Source organism: Colobus angolensis, unplaced genomic scaffold (assembly GCF_000951035.1).
Source record: "Colobus angolensis palliatus isolate OR3802 unplaced genomic scaffold, Cang.pa_1.0 Scaffold13, whole genome shotgun sequence".
Taxonomy (NCBI): Eukaryota; Metazoa; Chordata; class Mammalia; order Primates; family Cercopithecidae; genus Colobus; species Colobus angolensis.
In genome coordinates, this window is record NW_012114252.1 from 5,667,989 (window position 1) to 5,694,427 (window position 26,439).

The window sequence follows — 26,439 nt, forward strand, 5'->3', positions numbered from 1 at the left end:
CCAGCCTTACTGAGAGCTGACTTAGGAGTGGGCACTGCTGGTTCTCCCTGCACAAGCCCATGTCTGGCATGGCAGAGAGGGCACAGACAGATGCTGGCCTGAATATTCTGCTGTAGGCTTAACCACAGCATCTCTGCTTCCTCCTCCCATACCACCTATTCCATGGTCAATGAGATAACAATCTGGGCCTAATTTGCCACAGTTCACTATTCCTCAAGAAATGACCCAGTTGGGCCAGGCGTGGTGGCTCACGCCTATAATCACAGCACTCTGGGAGGCCGAAGTGGGCAGATCACTTGAGGTCATGAGTTCAAGACCAGCCTGGCCAACATGGCAAAACCCCATCTCTACTAAAAATATAAAAATTAGCATGCTTGATGGCACATGCCTTTAGTCCTAGCTACCTGGGAGGCTGAGGTATGAGAATCGCTTGAACCCGCGAGGCGGAAGTTGCAATGAGCTGAGATTGCACCACTGCACTCCAGCCTGGGCAATAGAGCAAGACCCCGTCAAAAAAAAAAGAAAAAGAAAAAGAAAGAAAGGAAGGGAGGGAGGGCGGGAAAAGACCAGACCCAATTTCACAAGTTTACTGACTGGCAATCATGGGTGATACTGATACAGTGTTTTCACTGGTCCCTTCTCCAGCATCCCCCATCAAAACCAACCATTCCCAAACACTACTCCCTAAGGATCTTCTGAAAACACCTCTGATAATGGACACCATGCTTCAAACTCTTCCATGGCCCAGCAGCACTGACATTCACACTCCCAAAGTGATTCCCTGAGTATTAATCCCACCCTGTCCTTCAGGGTCCACCTCAAAAACTAATCCTGCTGGGAACCAGCTGAGGGTGGCCACAGCTGGTACTGAAACTGAGTATGTACAGGGCAGAGATGCGTCCCCCATTCTGCACTTACAAACACACTCATCTGCATGAACACTGCACTGCACTCGGGGTCAGCTCTTCACAGATACATGCTACAGTCATAAACCAACTGTATGATTGGCTTAAATTATTCAAGGCATCAGCCATGTCATCACAGCAACAAGCAAAAGGTTATACATCTTCTTAATCTTATCTAAACAGAATAAAATTCTGATTTTAGCTGAAGTGTATGACCAAGACATCAAATTCAATATTCTGTACATGCATGTGAGAACAGAAGTTCCCCACCTTCAAAATAAAAAATTATCCACACAGTAAACCTACTAAGCACTGGTCAATATACAATAGATCTGAGTGGAGAAAGACATGATAATAGTTTGGTGGTTAAATGAGACTCCACTCAACACACGAATGGCTTGTAAAGATGCTGGGGGGGCTGGCTGGACTTTCTCTAGTCACTCAGGAGGATGAAAAAGCTGAAATGACATTGCCAATACAGCAATGAGGTGCATCCCCAGAATAGTTCACGTGCGGAAGTATCAGACAGCAGAACTGAAGTCAAAGAGAATGACTTCAGAGTGGATGGTTGGCAAAAACTGGAGCAGCTTTGTGAACAATAAAACCTCAGAGACACGTTTTACTGGATGTGGAAGTCATTGAAGACTTTCAGTGCTTTGCTGTGAAGATAAGATCTCTTAAAATCCTATTGGACTTGCTTAGTGCCAAGACCATCAATCCTTTCCTTAATAAAAGAAAAACAAACGGAACTTCTTGGACATAAAATCTTCACAATAAAACCTTCATTTTCTGTACATGTAAAAAGGAAATTGAAAAGTATGAGTAAGAAAGACAACAGATTAAAGACTTAAATGTAAAACCTAAAACCATAAAAAACCCTAGAAGAAAACCTAAGCAATACCATTCAGAACACAGGCATGGGCAAAGACTTCACGACTAAAACACCAAAAAACAATGGTAACAAAAGCCAAAATTGACAAATGGGATCTAATTAAACTAAAGAGCTTCTCCACAGCAAAAGAAACTATCATCAGAGTGAACAGGCAACCTACAGAATGGAAGAAAATTTTTGCAATCTACCCATCTGACAAAGGGCTAATATCCAGAATCTACGAGGAACTTAAACAAATTTACAAGAAAAAAAAAACACCCATCAAAAAGTGAGCAAAGGATATGAACAGACATTTCTCAAAAGAAGACATGTATGCAGCCAACAAACAAATGAAAAAAAGCTCATTATCACTGATCATTAGAGAAATACAAATCAAAACCACAAAGAGATACCATCTCAGGCCAGTTAGAATGATGATCATTAAAAAGTCAGGAAACAACAGATGCTGGAGAGGATGTGGACAAACAGGAACAGTTTTACACTGTTGGTGGAAGTGTAAATTAGTTCAACCATTGTGGAAGACAATGTGGCGATTCCTCAAGGAACTAGAACCAGAAATACCATTTGACCTAGCAATCCCATTACTGGGTATATACCTAAAGGATTATAAATCATTCTACTATAAAGACACATGCACGTGTATGTTTACCGCAACACTGTTTACAACAGCAAAGACTGGGAACCAACCCAAATGTCCATCAGTGACAGACTGGATTAAGAAAATGTGGCACATATACACCATGGAATACTATGCAGCCATAAAAAAGGACGATTTTGTGTCCTTTGTAGGGACATGGATGTAGCTGGAAACCATCATTCTCAGTAAACTATTGCAAGAACAGAAAACCAAACACCGCATGTTCTCACTCATAGGTGGGAACTGAACAATGAGATCACTTGGACTCGAGAAGGGGAACATCACACACCAGGGCCTATCATGGGGAGGTGGGAGGGATTGCACTGGGAGTTATACCTGATTTAAATGACGAGTTGATGGGTGCTGCACACCAACATGGCACAAGTATACATATGTAACAAACCTGCATGCTGTGCACATGTACCCTAGAACTTACAAGTATAATAATAAAAAAAAAAAAAAAGAAAATGTGGTATATATACACTGTGGAATACTATGCAGTCATAAAAAAGGATGAGTTCATGTCCTTTACGGGGACTTGGATGAAGCTGGAAACCATCATTCTCAGTAAACTAACACAGGAACAGAAAACCAAACACCACAGGTTCTCACTCATAAGTGGGAGTTGAACAATGAGAACACATGGACACAGGGAGGGGAACATCACACACCAGGGCCTCTCAGAGGGTGAGGGGCAAGGGGAGGGAGAGCATTAGGACAAATACCCAATGCATGTGGGGCTTAAAACCTAGATGATGAGTTGATGGGTGCAGCAAACCACCATGGCACATGTATACCTATGTAACAAACCTGCAGGTTCTGCACACGTGTCCCAGAACTTAAAGTATAATAAAAAAATTAAAATTAAAATATAAAAATATTTTTAAAAAAGAAATTTAACAATGCAACGTTTTCTAAACTCTATGTGTCTGCCAAGCTCTGGTCTATCTACGGTCAAGGCTCACTTAGTTCTGATCGATATATCGGGCAGACCTATTCCTCCTCTCCTGATGCCATTTTTCACCTTCTCATTGTTCATTAACACATCCACATGAGAGGCAAGGAAGAAAAGTGAACATTGGATCAATTCATTACATTCATCATTTACAACCTCCATTTTTAGAGAAATAGGAAAGGAGGCAGAACCAGGCAGACCCCATCAGTGGGTCTTGTAGCAAACTCCTGCACAGTTCTAAAGCATCCCAGTCTTCACAGCCAAATTCACCCCTAAATCTGGTCTTCTTCTAGTATTCCATATTTCAGTGAACCCAGGTAAGAAGATTTTGCAGCCATAAGAACGAAAGTAGCCCCAATTCCTCCTTCTGACTAATCCCTCCTCTTGCCCCACACCCAAATAAGGATATGCTCCCAATGGCTTTCAAATCTATCCAAGGCTCTCTACTTGGCCTGAGTCCAAATCACATCATCCTCTTCCTGGACTGCTTGCTGCATCAGCCTCCTGGCATATCTCCCTGCCTCTACTCTCGGCCCCCAATGTATTCCCAGGCTGCAGCCAGAGTGAATTTAAAATATGTGGATTTTCTTGAACATTAAGAGCTTTCTCACATAATTACCCCCAGGGAAACGCAGGGCATCAGCCTCCTGGCTGCCCCAAGCCCCTCCCTTTCCCGAACTCTTCCCCATGTCCCTCCACTACCACACATGCAATGCTGCAGGCTATTTCTTGAGCCTTCACAGGAAGCATTACACCTCCACAATGACATCGGCATCTCTACCAAAGCACCTCATGGCATCTCGGACATTGCCTTCCAAAGACAATGACACACGAGCACTGATTTTAATTACGTGGTTATTTATTAACCCCCACTTGCTGATTCCCAGGAGGAAATTCCCAGCAGGAAAGACTTCTGTGCATTGGCTTACCATTCTATCTAAGCATTTATCACAGTGCCAGCTTAAGCCAGGTGCTCAATTACATTGTGGAGTCAATGACTAAGTGAATGAATACATTCCAAACTTAACCCCCAAAAGCCTAGCATAGACCAAGACAGGTGTCCGTGTGCTTCCTCTCAACTGATTTTAGTCTTAAGTGATCCTGACTTCGTTTATATTTGCTACACATAGTTTGACCTTGTGTGCTTTTTTATCACACAACTAGGGCAAGATTTCCCAAAGACAGCATATTTTCAGGGACACGAGGACACTTTCTAAAGATATTGGGCTGAGGGTGGCTCACACCTGTAATCCCAGCACTTTGGGAGGCCAAAGCGGGCCGATCACGAGGTCAAGAAATTGAGACCATCCTGACCAACATAGTGAAACCTCATCTCTACTAAAAATATAAAAGTTAGCTGGGCGTGGTGGTGCACACCTGTAGTCCCAGCTACTCCGGAGGCTGAGGCAGGAGAATCACTTGAACCTGGAAGGCAGAGACTGCAGTGAGCTGAGATCGCACCACTGCACTCCCGCTTGGTGACAGAGCGAGACGCCGTCTCAAAACAAAACCAAACAAAAGATACTGGGCCCCAACCTATGCCTGGTGAACAGAATCTCCAAGGTGTAATAATTTAGTTTTAATCAGTACATCAGGCAATTCTGATGAACTAGGGGACAAAATTGTAAATGAGTTACAAGAACCATCCAGGCTGAAAAAACACAAAGTTCTAAAGGCAGAAAAAACAAATAAACAAGACCAAACAAAACTTCCAACAGTGACTTCAACACCACCATGAAGGAGCTCACCATACTAACACCAACGCTTTCTTACCAGTCATGCCTGGCCATTTGTTTCTCCTTTACTGAAAATCACTACTGCTGGACTCTAGGCCCATCTACCCACCAGAAACTATGTACGTGAGGGGAAATTAAGGTTTCCTGCCCAACTCAAAGATGCATCCTTTATCTGGACACAGAGCGCCTTGCCAAAGTTAGCCACTGGAAAATGTAAAATTCCCAGCTGGTCAGTTTGTTTTACTGCATGCATACATCTATCTACATGAACAGGAATTTCCAGCCTTAGACACAAGTGAGTTGCATTTTAGTGGAAAAATAAAAATAAAAAATCTTAAGGATTTCTTCGCTAGCCACATATTGGACAATTCCCTGAAAATCGTCTGCAGGATCCCTTTCATGCCACACTCTCTGATGTGTGACATAATTCAGCAGAGAACGACAGTCATCACTTCTCACTAAAATAATGCTCAGTTGTTAGGCATTTTCCAAATCTCACAGACGTAATGAAGCTGGAGGCTGACTTCACTTACACATTTTCTGGGCACCTGCAATGTATACATAATATAAACATGAATGAGGCATTGTGTCTGCCTTTTATATGTTCAGAGTTTAGGAAGGGAAAGAAATCTATAAACAAATGGCTTCAATACTAAGGGAAAAATGAGGACAAAGTCACCTGTGGAGATCCCAAAAGAAGAGATGAGGATTAAACAGTGTGTGATGGGCCAGGTGCGGCGGCTCATTCCTGTAATCCCAGCACTTTGGGATGCCAAGGCGGGTGGATCACTTGAGGTCAGGAATTTGAGACCAGCCTGGCCAGCGTGGTGAAACCTTGCCTCTACTGAAAATACAAAAATTAGCTGGACATGGTGGCTCACGCCTGTAACCCCAACTACCCAGGAGGCTGAGGCAGGAGAATTGCTTGAACCCGGGAAGTAGAGCTTGCAGTGAGCTGAGATCGTGCCACTGCACTCCAGCCTGACACAGCGAGACTCATCTCAAAAGAAAAAAAAAGACTGTGTGATGGTTAATTTTATGTGTCAGCTTGGCTAGGCCACAGTCCCCAGATATTTGGTCAAACATGTCTGGATATCAATGGGAAAGTATTTTTCAGTTGAGACTAGCATTTAAATCTGTAGACTTTGAAGTCCTACATAATGTCAGTGGGCCTCACCCAATCAGTTGAAGGCATTTAAGAGAAAAAAAGACCTACAAAGAAAAGGGAATTCTGCCTCAAGACTGTCCTCCTCAGACTCAAGCTGCATCATCAGCTCTTCCCAGGGTCTCTGGCCTGTCAACTGCCCCACAGATTGTGGACTTACCTCACCTCCAAGTTGCGTGAGAAAATTTTATAAATCAATCTACTAATGTCTCTCTGCATGTACATACATGTGGGCCCTATCGGTTCTGCTTCTCTGGAGAACTCTGACTAATACAGATGGTTTTCTAAATAAGTGAGACAAAACAGGAAATGACCTCCCGATACTAAGTTCAATCCCCTTATTTAGAGACAAGAAAACCAAGGCCCAGAGAATTGGTGAGGACCCAAGGTCTGCGTCCCACCCCCCCATACTACCTGTCGGGGCTGCTCTTTGCCCCATTATTTCCTATGGCTGCCGCACAGAAGTGACATTTGCATTCAGGTTATGCTGTGCATGTGGGGGTAAGATTGTGCACTTCTTTTTTTTTTTTTTTTTTTGAGATGGAGTCTCGCTCTGTCACCCAGGCTGGAGTGCAGTGGTGTGATCTTGGCTCACTGCAACCTCCACCTCCCGGGTTCAAGCAATTCTCGTGCCTTGGCCTCCAGAGTAGCTGGGATTACAGGTGCACACCACCATGCCCAGCTAATTTTTTTGTTGTTGTTGTCTTTTCAGTAGAGGCAGGATTTCACCATGCTGGCCAGGCTGGTCGAGAACTCCTGACCTCAAGTGATCCGCCCACCTTGGCCTCCCAAAGTGCTGGGACGTGAGCCATGGCCGCACTTCTGAGACAGACGGGACGGCCTGGGCTGAAGCCCTGGATCAGCCTTTTATTAACTGTTAAAACGAGGAGGTGCCATTCACCCTCCCCAGACTTCAGTTTCTTTATCTGTAATGTAGGAGTGATAAGGGAGTTACACTAGTAAAAGGAGTGAATATTCATAAGGCTCTTGGGCCCCTCCTTGTTACCTAGTAAGTACTCACCAGCTATTATCTGTTCATATAAAGCCCCATGGTCTTAATCTTAACCTTCATTTATCTCATAATGGCCAGGAAGACAGACTAATTTTATTAACCAAGTAAGACTGTTTTTATTTCTCCACATGGCCCAAGGAAAGTCCACTTGTTTCACAGCCTGGAAGCCAGTCAGGAGGCTTTTTTTTTTGGAGACAGAGTCTCACTCTGTCACCCAGACTACAGTGCAGTGGCGCAATCTCAGCTCACTGCAATCTCCACTTTTTGGGTTCAAGCAAGCCTGAGCCTCCTGAGGAGCTGGGATTACAGGCATGCACCACCACGCCCGACTAATTTTTATATTTTTAGTAGAGACGGGATTTCACCATGTTGGCCAGGCTGGTCTCTAACTCCTGACCTCAAGTGATCTGCCCACCTTGGCCTCCCAAAGTGCTGCGATTATAGGTGTGAGCCACCACACCCGGCCAGGAGGGTCTACATTTAATGTCAGACATGGCCCCTCTCTTACAAGAGCCGGTTGACCAAGTCCAGTGGGGTTTGAGATGCACAGAGGGACACGCATAACGAGGTGGAGACTCTGATCCAGTCCACTCTGAAAAAGATCCAGCTCCCCAGAACTGAGGACCCTCACAACCCCCTTGAACAGGGCCCGGTGTTCTGGGAATGTTCAACTCGAGTCTGCTTCCTCACTCGGCCTTCCTCTGGCTTATGGTACAGCCTGGACCACCTTGGGTCTGTATTGGGTCCCAGCCTTTTGCTATGATTGCTGCTTCTGTTCATCCAGCATTTGGTGCCCATTATGTGTTCATCAGCACCGAGCTGCCCCATACTGGCCTTGCTCAGCAGGAACAAATGTACCACCAGGCTCCTGAGACCTGGCCGGAGGGCTTAGTAGCACTTGCTTAAATCAAGGACAGAAGGGAGGACACTCAAGCCACAAAGAGCCAAAGACCCCAAAGCAGGAACAGAGATGGGTCATGTGCTGGGAAACACACAATGTGGCCGGGTGAGCCCTATGCCTAGGGTTCAAAAACAGGACTCCACAGGAAACAGAGAAGCTTTCAAGGTTTTTGCAGTAAGACTAGATGAGGAAAAGAACACTGAAGGGAATATCCCACACCAGAGGATCCTCAGGCAGCAACACAGGTGATATGGTTTGGCTCTGTGTCCCCACCCAAATCTCAGCTTGAACTGTAATCCCCATAATCCTCACGTGTCAAAGGTGGGACCAGGTGGAGGTAACTGGATCATGGGGGCGGTTCCTCCATGCTGTTCTAGTGACAGTGAGTTCTCATGAGATCTGATGGTTTTATAAGCCTCTGGCATTTCCCCTGTTTGCACTTCTCCTTCTGCTGCCCTGTGAAGAAAGTGCCTGCTTCCCCTTCCGCCATGACTGTAAGTTTCCTGAGGTCTCACCACCTACGCTGAACTGTGAGTCAATTAAACCTCTTTCCTTTACAAATTGCCCAGTCTTAGGAAGTTCTTTATAGCAATATAAAAACAGACTAATACAATAGGCAACGTAACAATGGTTAAGAAGTCATGGTTCTGAACAGATTCCTATCTCTAAGACAGGCAAACTCCTTAACTTATTACAGGAGCCAGTTTCATTCTCTGTAAAGTGGGGACACTAATGCTTATCTCCTTCAATTGTGAGGATAACATGAAATAACATGTAAAGGCTTCCAAGAGCCCTGGTTCACAGTACACACACCAGCGCCTGCAATCACAGTGAGGGGCAGCAACAGCAGTCAGAGAATTACAGCAGCACAATACACACGTGGCCCTTCCATCTGAAAAAGGTGTCCCGCACACTCAGAAAGACACTCTGGTCAAAGTATATTTCTAAGTTATTTCTTTCAAGATGCAAAAGCTGTAAGAAAAAAGTGTTACTGACCTGCATGGACCATCCCTTCACAGTGTTACCTGAAGCTGTTGTCAGAAAGAATGAGGATAAGAATTGACCTTGTATGGTCTGTTTTATAGGTAATATTTTTTACGAAATACAAACTTGCTAATCAGTAGTGGGAGTCTGCCCATGAATAGCCACTATGCTCCAGCCTGGGTAACACAGCAAGATCTCTTCTTTAAAAAACAAACTTCATCATAAAAAAGAATCTTAGCTTTTATGGCAACACCCACCCCACTCTCTCCTCAACCAAAAAATTAAAAATAAAAAATAATCACAGCCAGTGTCAGCTAAGTTCACTCGAGTCTGTCCTTAGGCATCCATCTCTATTAAGAATCAGGAATAAAACAAAGCAGATTTTTGAAAAGCTTAGACAGTCAAGTTCTTGCCAGGCCCTCTCACAAAGCCAATTTATTTTAATTTTCAACTTATTCATAAACACACAAATACTTGTGCATACATTATGTGCCAGGACCTTACCTTGGTGATATAAATTATTTGCCCCTGGCAATTTAGTGACAGCTACTTAGGAAAAGGCGATGGTGTGTGAAGTGGATGCTATGGTTTGAATGGGCGTACCTCCTCTAAATTCATAGGCTGGAACTTCACCCCAGTGTCAGTGTTAAGAGGTAGGGCCTCTAAGAGGTGATTAGGTCGCCACGGCAGAGCCCTCCTGATGGGGATCAGCGTCCTTACAGAAGGCTGGAGGGAACTAAACAGGCCCTGTTTGTCCTTCTGTTTCTTCCACATTGCGAGGACACAGAGGTCCATCTGGGAAGCAGAGAATGGTCCTCACCAGACACCAATGCCAGAGCCTTAATCTTGGACTTCCCAGCCTCCGGAACTGTGAGAAATAAATGTCTAACATGTATAAATTAGCCAGTCTCAGGTATTTTGTTACAGTAGTACAAACAGAGCAAGGCAGTAGAAATCAACCAATTGGAAAGAAAGAAGTCTGGTAGAGTTAGGTTCATCAACAGTAAGAAAAAGGTGAAAAGAGGATAGGAAAGAAACGGCAGAGATCCTAAAGGCATGCACAAAAATTAACAAGGAAAACATCTACAGAGGAAAGAACTTATTTTCAAACAGGGATAGCTAAGTGAAGTTGAGGCCCTGCTTCCTGACCAAGAAGCAGGGACCTCCAGCAAGCTCTTTCCTTCCAGCCCACAGAAGAACCATACTCAACCCATACTCGCTACTTTCTCATCTGCATTAACATAACAGATGAAATCTATTTGCTTCTCCTCCTTTTAGACAGCTTAAACATTTTAATCACTCCTGCAGTTACCACCTGCACATCAAAAGCCCTGTGCCACTGCTGTTTATGTTGCTCCCAATAAATGATCACAATGCTTGCATTGTCTTTAGTGCGCTCTATCTAAGATAAGGAAGTACACACAACATTGTGGAATGGCAGCACGTTTTGGTTATGAGAGAGTTAAATGTCATTACACTGGAACATAGAGATGCTAAATAAAAGGAGACATCATTTTACTTCAAATGCACTTTAACTTTAACTTTAAAATGGCATCTGACACCAACCTGGATTCTTCGGATGCTGATGATTGCCTCTGACACCTTCTCAATGGCTGCGGGGAAGAAGAGGGTGACCGTCAGCCGCACAGCCCCGTACAGTGTCACGGCCACGAACACGCGGCTGGCTGTGATCACGTTGCCGAGGAGCACATAGGTGGTGAAGGTCACAAACACGATGATTTTGCTTGCACTGAAAAACGAGGCCAAATTCATCCCTCTGAGGTAGGAACTTCTCAGAATCTTGGAAATCTCCTTCCTGGAAGAGAGTACAGGTTTTTAAAAAAGCAGTGATGTCAGCCACATAAAGTGGCTCACGCCTGCAATCCCAGCACTTTGGGAGCTGAGGTGGATGAATTGTTTGAACCCAAGAGTTTGAGACCATCCTGGGTAACAACAACAACAAAAAGGTGCAAAGGTGAGAAGTGGCCAGGAACTACCCAGAAAATCATAAGAAGTACCATGTGCTGGAATGCAACAACTAATCAAATATTTAATCCAAAAGCCAGAAAAACATTTTTTTTTTTTGAGATGGAGTTTCACTCTTGTCGCCCAGGCAATGGTGCGATCTCAGCTCACTGCAACCTCCTCCTCCTGGTTCAAGTGATTCTCCTGCCTCAGCCTCCCAAGTAGTGGGATTACAGGCAAGCGCCACCACACTTAGCACATTTTTTGTATTTTTACTAGAGACAGGGTTTCACCATGTTGGCCAGGCTGGTCTTGAACTCCTGACCTCAGGTGATCCACCTGCCTCAGCCTCCCAAGGTTCTTGGATTACAGGCGTGAGCCACCATGCCCAGCCGCCCCCCAAAAATTCTAATAACACAAAGAACAACTAACAGTATTTCCATGCCTGTTTGGAATGAAAAATACTGATTCATAGAGTTTGGTCCAATATAGATATGCCCAGTCTCTATAACCTGTCCATTTGGCTACATTAATATAAATCATAGTTTTATTTTAAACACCATTATTCTCAAATACTAACATCTTAGAATCATTGTTGGGATTTGGGATAGTCAGAAACATTTGGAATTTCACTTCTGTATTAGTAAGAAGCATACATGCTTTCTGTTTAAGAACATGGTAATGGAAGACCAAGTAAAAAGAACATTCTCCACCATTCTACTTAACCCAACTGCCATGCGTGGGGAGTGGGATGCATTGTACTGAACCTCCCATAATGTGAACACATAGTAAAACTTCTAAAACCATTTGACAAGAATAGCAAATAGAAAAGTACAAAAATATGGTACAATGTATACAAAAACTTACTTTCTCAAATTGGTAACAAGATCTGAAAATGACTTTTCCCAGGCGTACATTTTTATTATCCTTATGCCAGTTATAACTTCATTCATGGTCCTGATCCTGGCATCTGTGAAAGTTGCAGTTTTACTCCTAAGGGGGACCAGACACAGGAGATGAGCCTGAGCGATCACAGCCTGCCCTTATCAGCGGCAGGCACAGGCAGGGACCCGCATCGCATGGTTCCCTACAGCGCTTTTGCTTCCGTCAACACAGACAGGTCCTACTCAAAATACAAATAGAAAAAGACTTCGATTACGAAGTCAACAATCTATCCCAACTCAATAAGTATTTTGGAGAATTTGTAGTATCTGCTGAGGAAGACATGAAAATGAGTCAGAGGTAATCTGTCCCCTGGAGCAGCTCACAGGTGGGCAGGGAAGGCAGAAAGGCACCCGCGCCTGACAGTAACACAGTGGGTGGAGTGGACTAAAATGAGAATGAAGTGCTGGGGAGCAGAAAAGAAAGGGCTGTTTGTTAACTCCACTGGGAAAGAGGAGAGCAAAAAAAAGCCTCAGAGGACTGGGAGCATTTGAACGGGGCCTCAAAGGATAAGGACTGTTTCTCCAGATGGCAAAGAGGGGAAGGTCTAAGTAGAAAATACACCGTAAGCAAAAGCATAAAACAAAGAACTCAATGCACTTCCAACAGTGGCTCCTCTCAATCCAGCTGACAACCTTGACAATGACTCATTTCCAATTCATTGGGACCTGCTTCAAGTCTAATTTATTTTATCATCATTAACCTCTTGACCAAAAGCTGTATTTTTCTTTTTTTTTTTTTTGAGACAGAGTCTACCTCTGTCACCCAGGCTGGAGTGCACTGGCATAATCTTGGCTCACTGCAACCTCTGCCTCCTGGATTCAAGTGGTTCTTGTGCCTGGGCCTCCCAAGTAGCTGAGATTACAGGCATGTACCACAACACCCAGCTAATTTTTTAAATTTAGTAGAGACGAGGTTTTGTCATGTTGGCCAGGCGTCACGTGATCCACCTGCCTCGGTCTCCCAAAGGCGTCAGCTGCCACGACCAGCCAACAACCATATTCCTAACACATACGCTACTAGGACTGTGTGATTTTATAAATACATCATTAAAATTCACCCTGCCTTTGGGAAGCTTACAATTTAATGGAAATACTGAAGTAAAAATAACACACACATGTATATACATGTGAAAATAGCTCTCACACAAGCACAGTAAAGATGTATGCAGCTAGAATGGAGCCTATGAAATATTTCAATCTATCGTTATTCATTATATGTTTAACTAACTTCTATATATGTGATTTCTGCTTAAGGACATTCTACTTATTGCGGCCACAGCGCCTGAAAAGCTGGCTGGAAGGAGCCGGTGAATACCTTCACCTTTCTCCCTTGAAGATTTGACTTCAGCATAAGGATGGAGGCCCCCTTGGCTAAGCCTGAAGAGCTGCAACATATGCAAAGAGATAATAAAAGGCATTTAGTTTGTTTCTGAACAAAAGCATCGGGAAGACTGTGGATGTTACCAAATAGATATGACATTTTTCACACCAGTATTTCTCTTACCTCAGTGATGAGAACAACTTCCCGAAACAGCTTTGCAAGGGCAAGAGAATAATTAGAACTGCCATCCCAGCAAGGCACGATATTCCTATCTCCATCCAGAGTAGGGCAGTCACTGCGATCGCCTGCAGTGGCCCTGCCCACAGGAAGTGTAAGAACACTGTCACCTTTACAGAAAAAGACAGAGCGTTCTTAGGACTCTAGAAAAGCAAAACAAGTAAGAACACAGTACAGAAACGATCCGCTGGAAAAGAACAGGCAAATCCTAAACAGAAATGACCACAGTAGGTTTAGACCTGCTAAAGCAGAAATCCAAGCACCCACCACAGATGAAGCCATTCTAGGGAAACAAACAGCGGATCTGGGAGACCTGAAAGAGAATCTGACCAGCGGCATTAGAAGATCTTGATCAGTGACTATCTCACTGATGAGCTGAGCATTTTCCAGAACTCTCTGCCACAGAATTCAGCTCCCATATGCCCTGGGGCTCCCCAGTACCCTAAGAAAGCCTGTACTATAGTGCCCACCACATACTCCAGTAATTTACTTGTGTATTTGTCTCCTATACAGGCCGTGAGCTTCTTCAGAACAGAAACCAAGTCTTATTCATTGTCCCTGACACCGAGCGGAGGCTTTAGTTCGTATCTGTGAATGAATAATTGGAAAGAAAAAAAAAAGTGGTCCTAGTGCAAAATGGACATGGCCAGTAGCTAGAATACCCTGGATAACATGATACCTCCACAAGGTAAGTATTAAACAATGGACACTGGCTGGGTACGGTGTTCACACCTGTAATCCCAGCACTTTGGGAGGCCAAGGTGGGAGGATCACTTGAGGCCAGAATTTTGAGACCAGCCTGTGCAACAAGGCGTGATCCCTTCTCTACAAATAATAAAAAAAGAAATTAGCCAGAAATCCTTTTGTAGTTGATCAGCATGACAGTCGGGTGTTCATGCACATGTGTGAGATGTGCCACCCTTGAATTCTGTCATGACATTGGCACATTAGCCCATCTGACATGAAAATTCAAAAGAAGAGAGAAATTAGCTGGGCATGGCGGTGCACACCTGTAGTCACAGCTAATCGGGAGGCGGAGGCGGGAGGATCGCACAACACTTGAGCCCAGGAGTTCGAGGCTTCAGTGAGCTACGATCCTGCCACTGCAATCCAGTGTGAACAGAGTGAGCCCGTCTCCAGAAAGAATAAAAGGGGGAAGAGGGGTGTTTAATGCAATGAAAAAGGATCCCTGAACTGCAGCTTACCTGGTCAAACTTGTTGACATCATTGGACAGCAGGTTGACTATCTGGCCTGTGGTTGTCTTCCCCATGGCCATGTTACTAAGACGAAGTGCCTGAAATAAAAGAGGTAGGTAGAGAATTGTGTTCATACAGTGATACTAAGTCAGGCTCAGGACACAGCAGATCTGAGGAAGTCTTGTGTGATGTCAAGACCAGATAACCCAAGACAACAGCTCTAACGACCAGCATTTTGGCCCTCCCAGTACCTTTAGTGGTGGCAGCTGTGTCCTACCAGGACAGCAAAGCGAGGGGTAGAAAGAAGAAGAAAAATCTCTCACTTCATTTAATGAATTTGGACATGCCCCCAAGTATAAAATGATGTAAGTTTCTACTTAAGAGCCAACCAAAGTAATTTTGAGCCAAATTAGAGAAGAACAGAGAGGCTGTCAAAGGAATGAAATGAGAGAATGTGGACTATAAATCCATACCAATCATTAATGCGATGTGCAACATAATTAAACACACAGGGCCTTACTCTCTTCACTCTGCCTGGATCACAGGGTTTCAATGTGATCAATGCGAAATGACAAATGTTTACAGAGTATCAACTATCTGGAGGACACCAGGAGCCCCAACAGATACAGGGACACAGTCATGGGTTTCGCCTTGGGAAACAGGGCTAGGTATGTCCAGACACCTGTGATTCAACTGTGACCTGCACAGAGAACTCGTGGTAGAGACCCTGGACGATGAAGGAGGGACTTTAAGGAGGGAAGGGAAGGGTGCCGCAGGGGAGGCCTCGCTAGGACAGAAGTACGGAGAAGGGGGATGTAGGGGCTGCTGAATAAAGAGCACCCCAAACCTGGCTGAAGCAGGTGAAGCTTATGGAAGGCAATATGGAGCAGTATGTGTGGTTTTTCAAGTTAGAGGGAGAAACTCAACTTAAGGAAGGTTAAACAGTAGAAGTGATTGGCCAGGAGACTACTGGAAGAAAGAGAATGAGTTGCTGCTGGAATAATAGTCCAGGCAAGAGGCAACAAGACTGTCAACCAAGGCTATGTGAATGGAAAAAAAAGGGACAGATAGAAGTGAAAACACTTTCAAAAGTTAAAAAACGGCCAAGCGCAGTGGCTCTCACCTGCAATCCCAGCACTTAGGGTTGCCAAAGGCAGATCACTTGAGGTCAGGAGTTCGAGACCAGCCTGGCCAACATGGTGAAACCCTGTTTCTACTAAAAACACAAAAATTAAACCAGGCATGGTGGTGTGCACCTGTAATCCCAGCTACTTGGGAGAATGAGGCAGAAAATCACTTGAAGCCGGGAGGTGGGGGTTGCAGTGAGCTGAGATTGTTTTTTGTTCAAAAACAAAAAAAATAAACAAGAAAAATTTTAAATGCTATTATGCAAATATAAGTGAATCAATCATAAAATACAAAGAAAGAAGAAAAGGTGCAGGTGAGGGAGAAGAAGAGAGGGAAGGAGAAAGACCAGCCTGCCCCTGCAGGAAAGAAACAGAGCGTAATGCCTTACTGACTACAAACTATCTGTGAATACTTACAAAGCCGATCTTACATACAAGTATGTTAATCCCACATGCAGAAAATACACCACACTTTTAAAGTCTGTTAATTTGACACCTAATTTTAACAAAATAAAAGCAAAATGTCAATACCAAACTCTAAGCCTAAGCTGACCCTTTTCAAGAAATCTGAAATCAACTGTGCCCAACTTGAACCATCATCCACTGATGGCATCTGCTGCCGACAATGAGGATTAGGTAAGATGGCACAGATGCCAATTTGTGAAAAAGACAAAGTTCTCTGTGTGCACCAGGAGGGCTACTTGTAATTCATGTATTACCAGTAGTAATACATGACCAGGTATAGAGGTGGAATAAAAGGCTGGGCAGATACTCGGGTTGTAACAGAAGTTAACCCAAGTGAATGATAACTCTACTGCCAACTCAGAAATTAAGGATCTGCTGAAATAAAATCACTCATACTCCAGATAGGATAAAAAATATCATGAAGTGCCACGAATATTATCAATGAGGAAGACATGCCGGGCGCGGTGGCTCACACCTGTAATCCCAGCACTTGGGGAGGCTGAGGCAGGCAGATCACCTAAGGTCAGGAGTTCAAGACCAGCCTAGCCAACATGGTGAAACCCTATCTCTACAAAAACACAAAAATTAGCCAGGCATGATGGCAGTTGCCTGTAATCCCAGCTACTAGGGAGGCTGAGGCGGGAGAATCACTTGAACCCAGGAGGCAGAGGTTGCAGTGAGCTGAGATCGTGCCATTGCACTCCAGCTTGGGCGACTCAGCAAGACTCCGTTTCAAAAAAATTAGGAAGACACAGCTGACAAGCAAACTGCCAGGCTTCTGCTTCCAACCATGAGAGAGGACTTGCCCTCCCCTGGAAAACTGTAACGCCGAGCAAAACATATGACAGCTGTTTTCAGGCACCGGACCAGAGGTAACACAGGGCTGTGAGCCTCAAGAGACGGGAAATATAGGTGGTGGCCCCGGACTGACCTGGCTTTATGCCTGGGGACATTTTCTGCCCAAACAGAACAGCTTCACTGAGCTGTGGAAGAAGACATGGTTGTTCCAAGTTGTAGAAGCATCTGGAATTTGTGAGCCTGAGTAGCAGAGGGTTTGCCCCAGAAGTTTCAGTAGGGATTTACTCAGGATACTTTGCCAATGGCTTCATAAGAAGGGCCAGATTCCATGAGACCTAAGAAAGCAGCAACTATGGGGCTGAGTGCTGACCGAAGATTCTGGAGGTCATGCAGCAGGAGATGCCACCCGAGGAGAGGAAGGAAATCCCCACTGGGGCCTCAGGCATTCAACTGAGACACCAGGAAGGCTATGTCTTAGTAATAAAGATCACACCCTAGATTAACAGCTGTGCACTTGGAATAAGTTCAGAATGGAGTTACCCGCCTTATGATTAACTGACTGACAGACAGACAGATGGATTCAATGCTAAAGGGGCCAATCTGGCAGGAAGTTAACTGCCTGCATGAACAAAACTCAATGCTCTTTAATCCAGACTCCCTATAGTATATCGATCATAATGTTCAACATAGTAAAACAATTACTAGATATGCAAGGAAACAATAAAATGTGACCTGTAATCAAAGGAGGGAAATGGCAATAGAAAAAAAAATCTGAAATGATCCAGATTTTGGAATTAGTAAACAACAACTATGAAGCATCTATTATAATATGTCAAGGAGTTAAAGAAAAATATGGTTATAACAAGTAGATATGATTTTTAGGAGCAACATAGGTAATATCAAAAAGAACCAAATGGAAATTCTCGAACTGAAAAGTTAATACTTGAAATAAAAAATGAATTAGATATCATTAATAGCAGATACTTTCCATTGATCTATTCCCAGAATCGCTAACCCTTTCTTCTATAGCTTACAACTGAAATCTGAAGAATAGACAGAAAAAAAGGTTAAGAAAAAGAACAAAGACTGAGGGTCCTTATGGGAGAATATTAAGTAATAAAATATTCATGTATTTGGAGTCCTAAAAGCAGAAGAAATAGGGGAAGAAAAAAATATATGAACAAATAATGACTGGAATTTTACCAAAGTTGGTAGTAAATATTAATTTACATTATTAAGGATCTTAGCAAGTCCAATGAAGGACAAAAACAAAGAGATCTATACCTAGACACACATTAAACACAGAGAAACAACAAAAACAACCAGCAGCTGACACACTAGAAACAATGCAAACAAGAAGACAAGAGAACAATATTTACAGTGCTGAAAGAAAGAGAAACACGACTGGCCAGGCGCGGTGGCTCACACCTGTATTCCCAGCACTTTGGGAGGTTGAGGCGGGCAGATTACTCGAGCCCAGGACTTCGAGACCAGCCTGGCAGACACGGTGAGATCCCGCCTCTACTAAAAATATAAAAATTAGCTGGGCACAGTGGTAAGCACCTGTAATTCCAGCCACTCAGGAGGCTCAGGCAGGAGAATCGCTTGAAGCTGGGAGGTTGCCTGAGCCAAGATCGCGTCACTCCACTCCAGCCTTGGTGACAGAGTGAGATTCTGACTCGAAAAAAAAAAAAAGAACAAACGAAAAAAAAATCTGTCAACTCAAAATTCTATCACCAACAAAAAATATCCTTTAAAATATGAGGGTAAAATTAGGACATTTTCTGAGAGACTTTATCAGCAATGAACCTGAACTGTAAAAAACAGTGTAAAGAATACCTTTCAAGCTAAAAGGAGATGACATCAGATGGAAACTCAGATCTACAGAAAGAATAAACAGAAACCAAAATGACCAATGTGAGTAAATATAAAAGACAGGCTGGGTGTGGTGGCTCACGCCTGTTATCCCAACATTTTGGGAGGCTAAGGGGGGCAGATTGCTTGAGCTCAGGAGTTCGCGACCAGCCTGGGCAACATGGCAAAACCCCATCTCTACAAAAAATATAAAAATTCTCCAGGGATCGTGCCCTGCACTTGTAGACCCAGCTACTCGGGGGCTGATGTAGGAGAATCGCTTGAACCCAGGAGGCGAAGTTTGCAGTGAGCCAAGATCACATCACTGCATTGCAGCCTGGGTGACAGAGTGAGATCTTGTCTAAAAAAATAAAAAGAAAAAGAAGACAAATTACTTTGAAAAACATTTTGCTTAGAGTAAGAATGGTAATCGTGCATTATGGACACAGTAGTAAAATATACGACAATAGTACAAAAGATGGGGAAGGGTAATAGAATTTTACTATTATATACTTCTAACCTTTGAGGCAAAAGAGTCCTTATGTTGGGCCATCAGTAAATTTCAATCAATATCTGAACATAACAATGTTACACAGAATGTATTCTGGTGACAGCAGAATTAAATTACAGATCAACAATAAGATATCTCTAACAACTCAAAATATCTGAATATGAACATGTCTAAATAAGTATGTGTCAAAGATGACACCATAAGGGAAATCTGAAATATTTTAAAGTAAATGATAATGATAATTTGTGAGATATAGCTAAAGCAAGTCTTAGAGTACACTTTTGGCTTTAAGGATTTTACATTTAAAAAGAACATATAAAATTGATAATCTAAGTTCTACCTAAAATCAAGACCAAAGAAACCAGCAAACAACAACAAACCACTGCTCACAATCCTCAGAAGTACAATTAGTGTAATCACATATCTGTGTTACCCTCAGTAGCTACCAGAATATATAGACCAAGTCATATTCATTTATGTCATTATGATCATAAATCAAGCTACCATTTAGTAAGCACCTACTGTAAGCCAGACAACTGAACAAGAAAACAACACTTACCAAGTAAGAATTATTCCTATTTTGTAGATGAGAAGATAATAATAAAGTCAAACTATTTACATATGACAGAGAACAAGCAATTTTTTTTAATGAAGCAAAGTTACCAGTGTTTCTCATTAATGTAGAAAACTAAAGTTTAGTTCCAACAGTGTCCATGTTATAGTTTAAAACAGTTCACATCCAACGTACAGAAAAAAATCTGCATATTAATGTATCATTGTTCTGCAAATATTTTGGTTCTATGCTTCATTAATCTGACAGGTTATAAAAAGACACCATTAAATTTGTTTTCCCTGTGAAAACAAAATTGTTCTACCATAAGAACAAATAAAAGGCAACTAAAACCAACTGAAATCAAAACTTGTAGTATACATCCCAGACCCAAAATATCTTTAATAAATCAACGGCCCCTACATATCAATATGAATTATAAATGCCTACCAATTTTTTTTTAAAGAGCAAAGGATGTGTGCAGGAAATTCACCAAAAAAAAAAAAAAAAAAAACCCAAATGGCCAAGGAAATGCAAATGCTTAAATCCACTATTACACAAAGCCATGTAAATTAAAATAACAATGCATTATTTTTCACCTATGAAATTGGTGAGATTGACAGTGATGATTAAAATATAACATCAAATCTGGACTTGCAGGGCTGTCTCATTTCACTGGGGAAAATGTAAGTAATTCACAACTCTTGGGGAGGAAATCTAGCATAGCAAAAGCCTTGAAATTTGTATACCCTAGGAAATGAAGGATGTGTCCAAATGTTCAGCTTTAATCATGTTCATTAAAATGCTATGTGTAACATACAAAAACTAGAAGACATCTAAAAATCTAATTACTGAAAACTGGAAAACATCTGAGTATCTAATTATTGGTTACTCTAGAATCTGCATGGCCATTAAGAACAATACAGTGAATGGTGGAAGTAAACACCATCAGAGCAGGGCACCATTTGATAGTTGCTCACTACTGAAGGCAGGCAAGGAAATACGTTTGGGATTACAAGAAAACTCTACAATCTAGAACAAAACATTAATTTTTTTCAATTTCTTAAAAATAAATCATGTAATATCTAGCTTCATTTGAAAGATATAAACTGTTTCTTCTTTCTTATTTTAATCAGTGTGGCCACATAAATATCACCATCAAAAGGAGGTGGGAGGAGAGAATGACATTTCTATGGAAGTGAGTTTTCCAGACTGGTGAGATGAATATCCCTTCTTGGATTAAATGCATTAATCCAATCTTCATTTTAACAGATGTCTTTCTCCCCTCTCTAACAGTCCTTTTAAAACAAGATGCGGCTGGGCGCAGTGACTCATGCCTGTAATCCTAGCACTTTGGGAGGCCAAGGAGGGAGGATCACCTTAAGTCAGGAGTTCAAGACCAGCCTGGCCAACATGGTGAAACCCTGTCTCTACTAAAAATACAAAAATTAGCCGGGCGTGGTGGTGCATGCCCCTGCAATCCCAGCTACTGGAGAGACTGAAGCAGGAGAATTGCTTGAACCCAAGAGGCAGAGGTTGCAGTGAGCCAAGATTGCGCCACTGCACTCCAGCCGGGGTGACAGTGAGGTTCCTTCTCAAAAATAAAATAATAATAATAATAATAATAAATAAAACAAAAGATGCAAACTGCAGTTCATCACCTCCACGATGCAAATTCCTCACAACAAAATGGCTCTGACCCTGTGTCAATGACCCTTGGTGGACAGGGATGCTCTTCCCGCAGAGTCCCCAAGTGGCCACACTTTTCGGATTCTGGTACTTTCTGATCCATCTTGCCCCTGGCTATCAGGCTATCAGGTGCCTCTTTATTCTCATCAGAATGTCACACCATTACCTACTACTGTTTTAGACTGGGATGTGGCTTATGAGTGTTGTAAGTAAAGTCAGAGTAAATACGGTATGAATAAGCACATAAAGTAAGTATTATCTATCTTATTTATTTTACGTTTTGCTTACTTCCGGGTTCATGACCCTACCCCAGAGTTGAGTTTGTGAGGTAATGCAGCTTCCAATTAAACTGGGTATTTCTGCAACAGGCAACTAGGATGAGTATGTTTAGTCACTTGAAGCAGAAAACTGCCTGTATTTTTCCAATACTGTTGGCCAGAGTTGCTTAGTAACAACACATCTACTTTCACGACTGCATAATCTAAAACCAATAATCTCTGTTTTTGAGGGGATGACCCAGGGACTGGCTCATATCCTCCTTCCTCGTACACATGATGGGTGACTAGTCTACAAAGTTAGTCACATTCCTTCCCTAATTCTGTAAAAGAAAAGAAATTTAAGGAGACGAAAATGTCCATCCAAAATCAACAACCTGCTTGTTCTTTATAATCTGACAGTTTCACTGCCTTCTGGGGCTTTTCTTTTGTTTCACCTGATTTTTCATGGCTGGAATACAAGCCTGAAAACCTATACAGAAAGTCCTCTGTAGGCCAGGTGGGATGGCTCATGCCTGTAATCCCAGCACTTTCGAAGACCAAGGCGGCAAGATCATGTGAGCCCAGGAGTTCAAGACTAGACTGGGCAACATAGTGAGATCCTGTCTCTACAAAAAAATTTAAAAATTAACCATGCATGGTGGCACATGCACGTAGTCCCAACTACTCAGGATGCTGAGGTGGAAAGATTGCTTAAACCCAGGAGCTCAAGGCTGTGGTGAGCAGTGATCATGCCACTGGAACCCAGTCTGGGCAACAGAGCAAAACCCCATCTCAAAAAAAGAAAAAAGAAAGAAAGAAAGAAAAGAGAAGAAAAGAAAAGAAAGGAAAAAAAAATTAGTGTTTCAGTGAGTGGTGGGGCAGTCAATCAATATATATTGAAGGGAATTAGTACAATCTAATTAATCAACTCTACCAATAGCCATGGAAAGAACATGTAACAAGGCTTGACAACAATCTCTTCAAAGGGGGGCCACATCCCCCCACCATGGTTGAAAGACCCCTCAGCCCCAGACCCTGCTATCACCAGTTTCTTTGCCTGAAAAACAAGCCCCAACTGAACTGGTTTATCCACTGAGAAGGGAACAGAGTGATGGGCAAGACATACTGGCAGGGCAACAGGAAGCAAAAGGACAATATGGAGAGGATGACAAGCCCAGGAGTGTGTAAAGAAGGGACAGTGAGGACACACATGGGGACAAATATATGGTCTAGGGTTAGGGCACAGAAGGATCATCTTAAGGAGAATATAAATGCAGTGTACCCCCATTGAAGAGGAAGAAAAAAACCAAACTTCTATCAACTTTTTGTTGTGTGTGTGTGACAGGGTCTTGCTCTTTTTGCTGAAGTGGCATGATCACAGCTGGCCGCAGCCTCCACCTCTGGGGTCCAAGCAATCCTCTTGTCTCAGCCTCCCAAGTAACAGACTACAGGCGTGTGCCGCAATGCTCCCGCCTTGGCCTCTCAAAGTTTTAGGACTAGAGGCGTGAGCCATTGGGTTTGGCATCCATCATCATTTTCTTAAAATCTTTTTTATCATGTTTCTCTTCTTTTTTTTCTTTTGAGACAGAGTTTCACTCTTGTTGCCCAGGCTGGAGTACAAAGGCATGCGTGATCTTGGCTCATTGCAACCTCCACCTTCCGGGTTCAAGAGATTCACCTACCTTAGCCTCCCAAGTAGCTGGGACTACAGGCATGTGCCATCTTGCCTGGCTAATTTTTTTTTATTTATTTATTTTTAGTCAAGATGGGGTTTCACCATGTTGGTCAGGCTGGCCTCAAACTCCTGACCTCAAGTGATACACCTGCCTCAGCCTTGCAAAGTACTGGGATTACAGGTGTGAGCCAATGCACCCAGCCTGCTTTCCACTTCTAATAGAAAATTATAAGAAACAAATAAGAAATGTGCTTATAATGTAGCTTCTCAAATACGACATGTTTCATGTGCCCTCTTTCAGACCAAAAATACTTGGAGGAAGCAATCTGCACTCTACAGACTCACCATAATTTTACTAAGAATTGGTCAAAATGAAAATATATTACATATGTGATTTTCCTTTTTTCCTAATGTTGTTTATTTATCAAAGTATTGACCTTGAGTAGGCCAGATATTCAGTAATCCTAAAGTAAAAGTGCACAATACTATAATACTGCAAAATTCATTCCATCATTCATTCCCTTTTCAAAGATTATCTTTGATGCTTTAAGAAAATGAAGAGATTTGTGCAGCAGGAAAAAAATGACAGATGTCAGAAAACGTCTTAATAATGACTTCTTCACTAACACACATTTTTACAAGCAAACGTACCAAATGCGGTAATGCCTTCATCTCTTTCACTGATGAGGATAAAGGAATTAGGAGAAAAATGCAGAGAGAGAGGAGGGACAGACACTCTTTACCAAGGTACCTCCTTCCCACTTTCTCGACTCGATGATAAGCGTATCAAATAGCAGCCCTGTGCCCACAGCTATTACCCCCAGGAGAGACCCAAAAGAGAAACTGACCCTGTTCCTTCAGCTAATGGGTTCCAGAGGTAGTAGAAAGCAGAAGATGAGGACTTCACCCACACCAGGACACAGGCAGTTGGTCAGAGCAAGAAGCCAGAGAAGGGTAGAATCTCTGAAATTCTTTCCTTTCCCACTACAGCTGAATAAATATGCCGTACAACAGCTGAGGATCAGGGTGAGGCAGAAGTTTTTCACTAAATGCTGAGAAAATGTATGACATAAACTCCAATATTAAATGTATCTGAGGACATGATGCGAAGTGAGATAAGTCACTCACCAAAGGACAAATATGGTATGATCCCACTTGGATGAGGCCCCTTCAGTAGTCAGATTATTACAGAGAGAAAGTAAAATGGAGGATGCCAGAGGATGACAGGCAGGAGCCACCACGCCTTGCAAAAATTACAAATTTTATGTGATAGATATTTTTTTGAGACAGGGTCTCACTCCAGTGCTCAGGATGGAGTGCAGCGGCACAATCATGGCTCACTTAAGGCTCGACTTCCTGGGCTCAGGTAATCCTCCCACCTCAGCCTCCCAAGTAGCTGAGACTACCAGTGCACACCACCATGCCTGGCTGATTTTTGTGGGTTTTTTTTGTAGAAACAACGTTTCACTATGTTGCCCAGGCTGGTCTTGAACCCCTGGGTTCAAGTGATCCAGCCATCTCAGCCTCCCAAAGTATTGGGATTACAGGTGTGAGCCACCATGCCTGACCGTTACGTATATTTTATCACAATTTTTTAAAATTTTTAACAGAAAAAGATTAAAAACAAATCAATGATGTTTGAAGGCCTGAAAAGTAAATAATCATAAAATACAAATTCTAAACCTAGAGAAATATCTTTAATAAAAAAAAGGAGAAATAAAAACATTTTCAAGGCAATGAAAAAATTTAAAAATTTGCTACAACAGGATGTCTTAGAACTAAGGCAGAAAAAAACAGAAGAAAGATAAAATTTAAAATTAATTAACATTTTTAAAAACTAAATCATCAGCCATGATTTCAACATAAGTCCTGGGGAAAGGAATGCAGAGCCTCATGCGGCCCCTTCCCTTCCAAGGAAGCCACATCCGGCCTCCCTCTCCACACGTGTTGTTCCCTTAGCCATCCTCCAGCACAGAAACTTCCCTGGGGCACAAATTAAATACACAGATTTCCAGACCCTTTCCCTAGAAATTCTGAAATAGCAGGTCAGGCCGGGGATGGGCCCGGGATTGGGGTTTTTGTTAAGCACACAGGTGACAGATGGCAGATGTCGGAGCCCCCCAGTCTAGCATATGCCCTCACCCTGCATCTATTCAGTAAGGAAGTTAATCAGGCATTTCCTACAGCCCACATGACCACACCCTGTACCGTACGCTCGGAGCTCCCAGCTCCACAGCTCAAAAACATCTGGGCTCTTCAACTAGCAGAGAGAGTGGGCTCTGGCCACGGCTAAATGGCTTATACCATAACAGCCCACTCCTCTGCCCCAGAACTGTACAACACTAGGAGGCAGATGCTTCCAGACACCAAGCGTTGCCTTGGCTCTGAGCCAGGACACCACTTTCCGACTGTGGCAGTGAACTGAAGTCCAAACACAGCACAGCAGCCCTACCGAGCAAAGGGGCGGAGGTCAGAGCTTGGGTTAGTTAAAGCCACTGGCATCTGCCTGGCCCTGGACAGTAAGGAGGTATCAGAAGGGAAGGGCCCCAGAAGGCTGTGGGGTGGGGGTGCTGCAAGTCCTTGGCTGATATGCAGGCACAGGTCAAGGCCACCCAAGCCTTAACAGAGAGCTAGTGCTAAGGAGGAGTGAGCTGAACAGAGA

The 26,439-nt window shown here is 43.0% G+C and overlaps 1 protein-coding gene across 1 annotated transcript in view; it reads right to left on the minus strand.

Moving 5' to 3' along the window:
• ABCC4 (ATP-binding cassette, sub-family C (CFTR/MRP), member 4) overlaps nt 1-26,439 on the minus strand; it is a 237,785-nt gene that overhangs the window by 185,192 nt on the left and 26,154 nt on the right. Inside the window, exons 5-8 of the mRNA XM_011933938.1 lie at nt 14,860-14,949; nt 13,601-13,764; nt 12,020-12,145; nt 10,754-11,003 (exon numbers count right to left, since the gene is read on the minus strand). Of these exons, the coding sequence (XP_011789328.1) occupies nt 10,754-11,003; nt 12,020-12,145; nt 13,601-13,764; nt 14,860-14,949 (630 nt within the window). The remainder of the gene's footprint in view (nt 1-10,753; nt 11,004-12,019; nt 12,146-13,600; nt 13,765-14,859; nt 14,950-26,439) is intronic.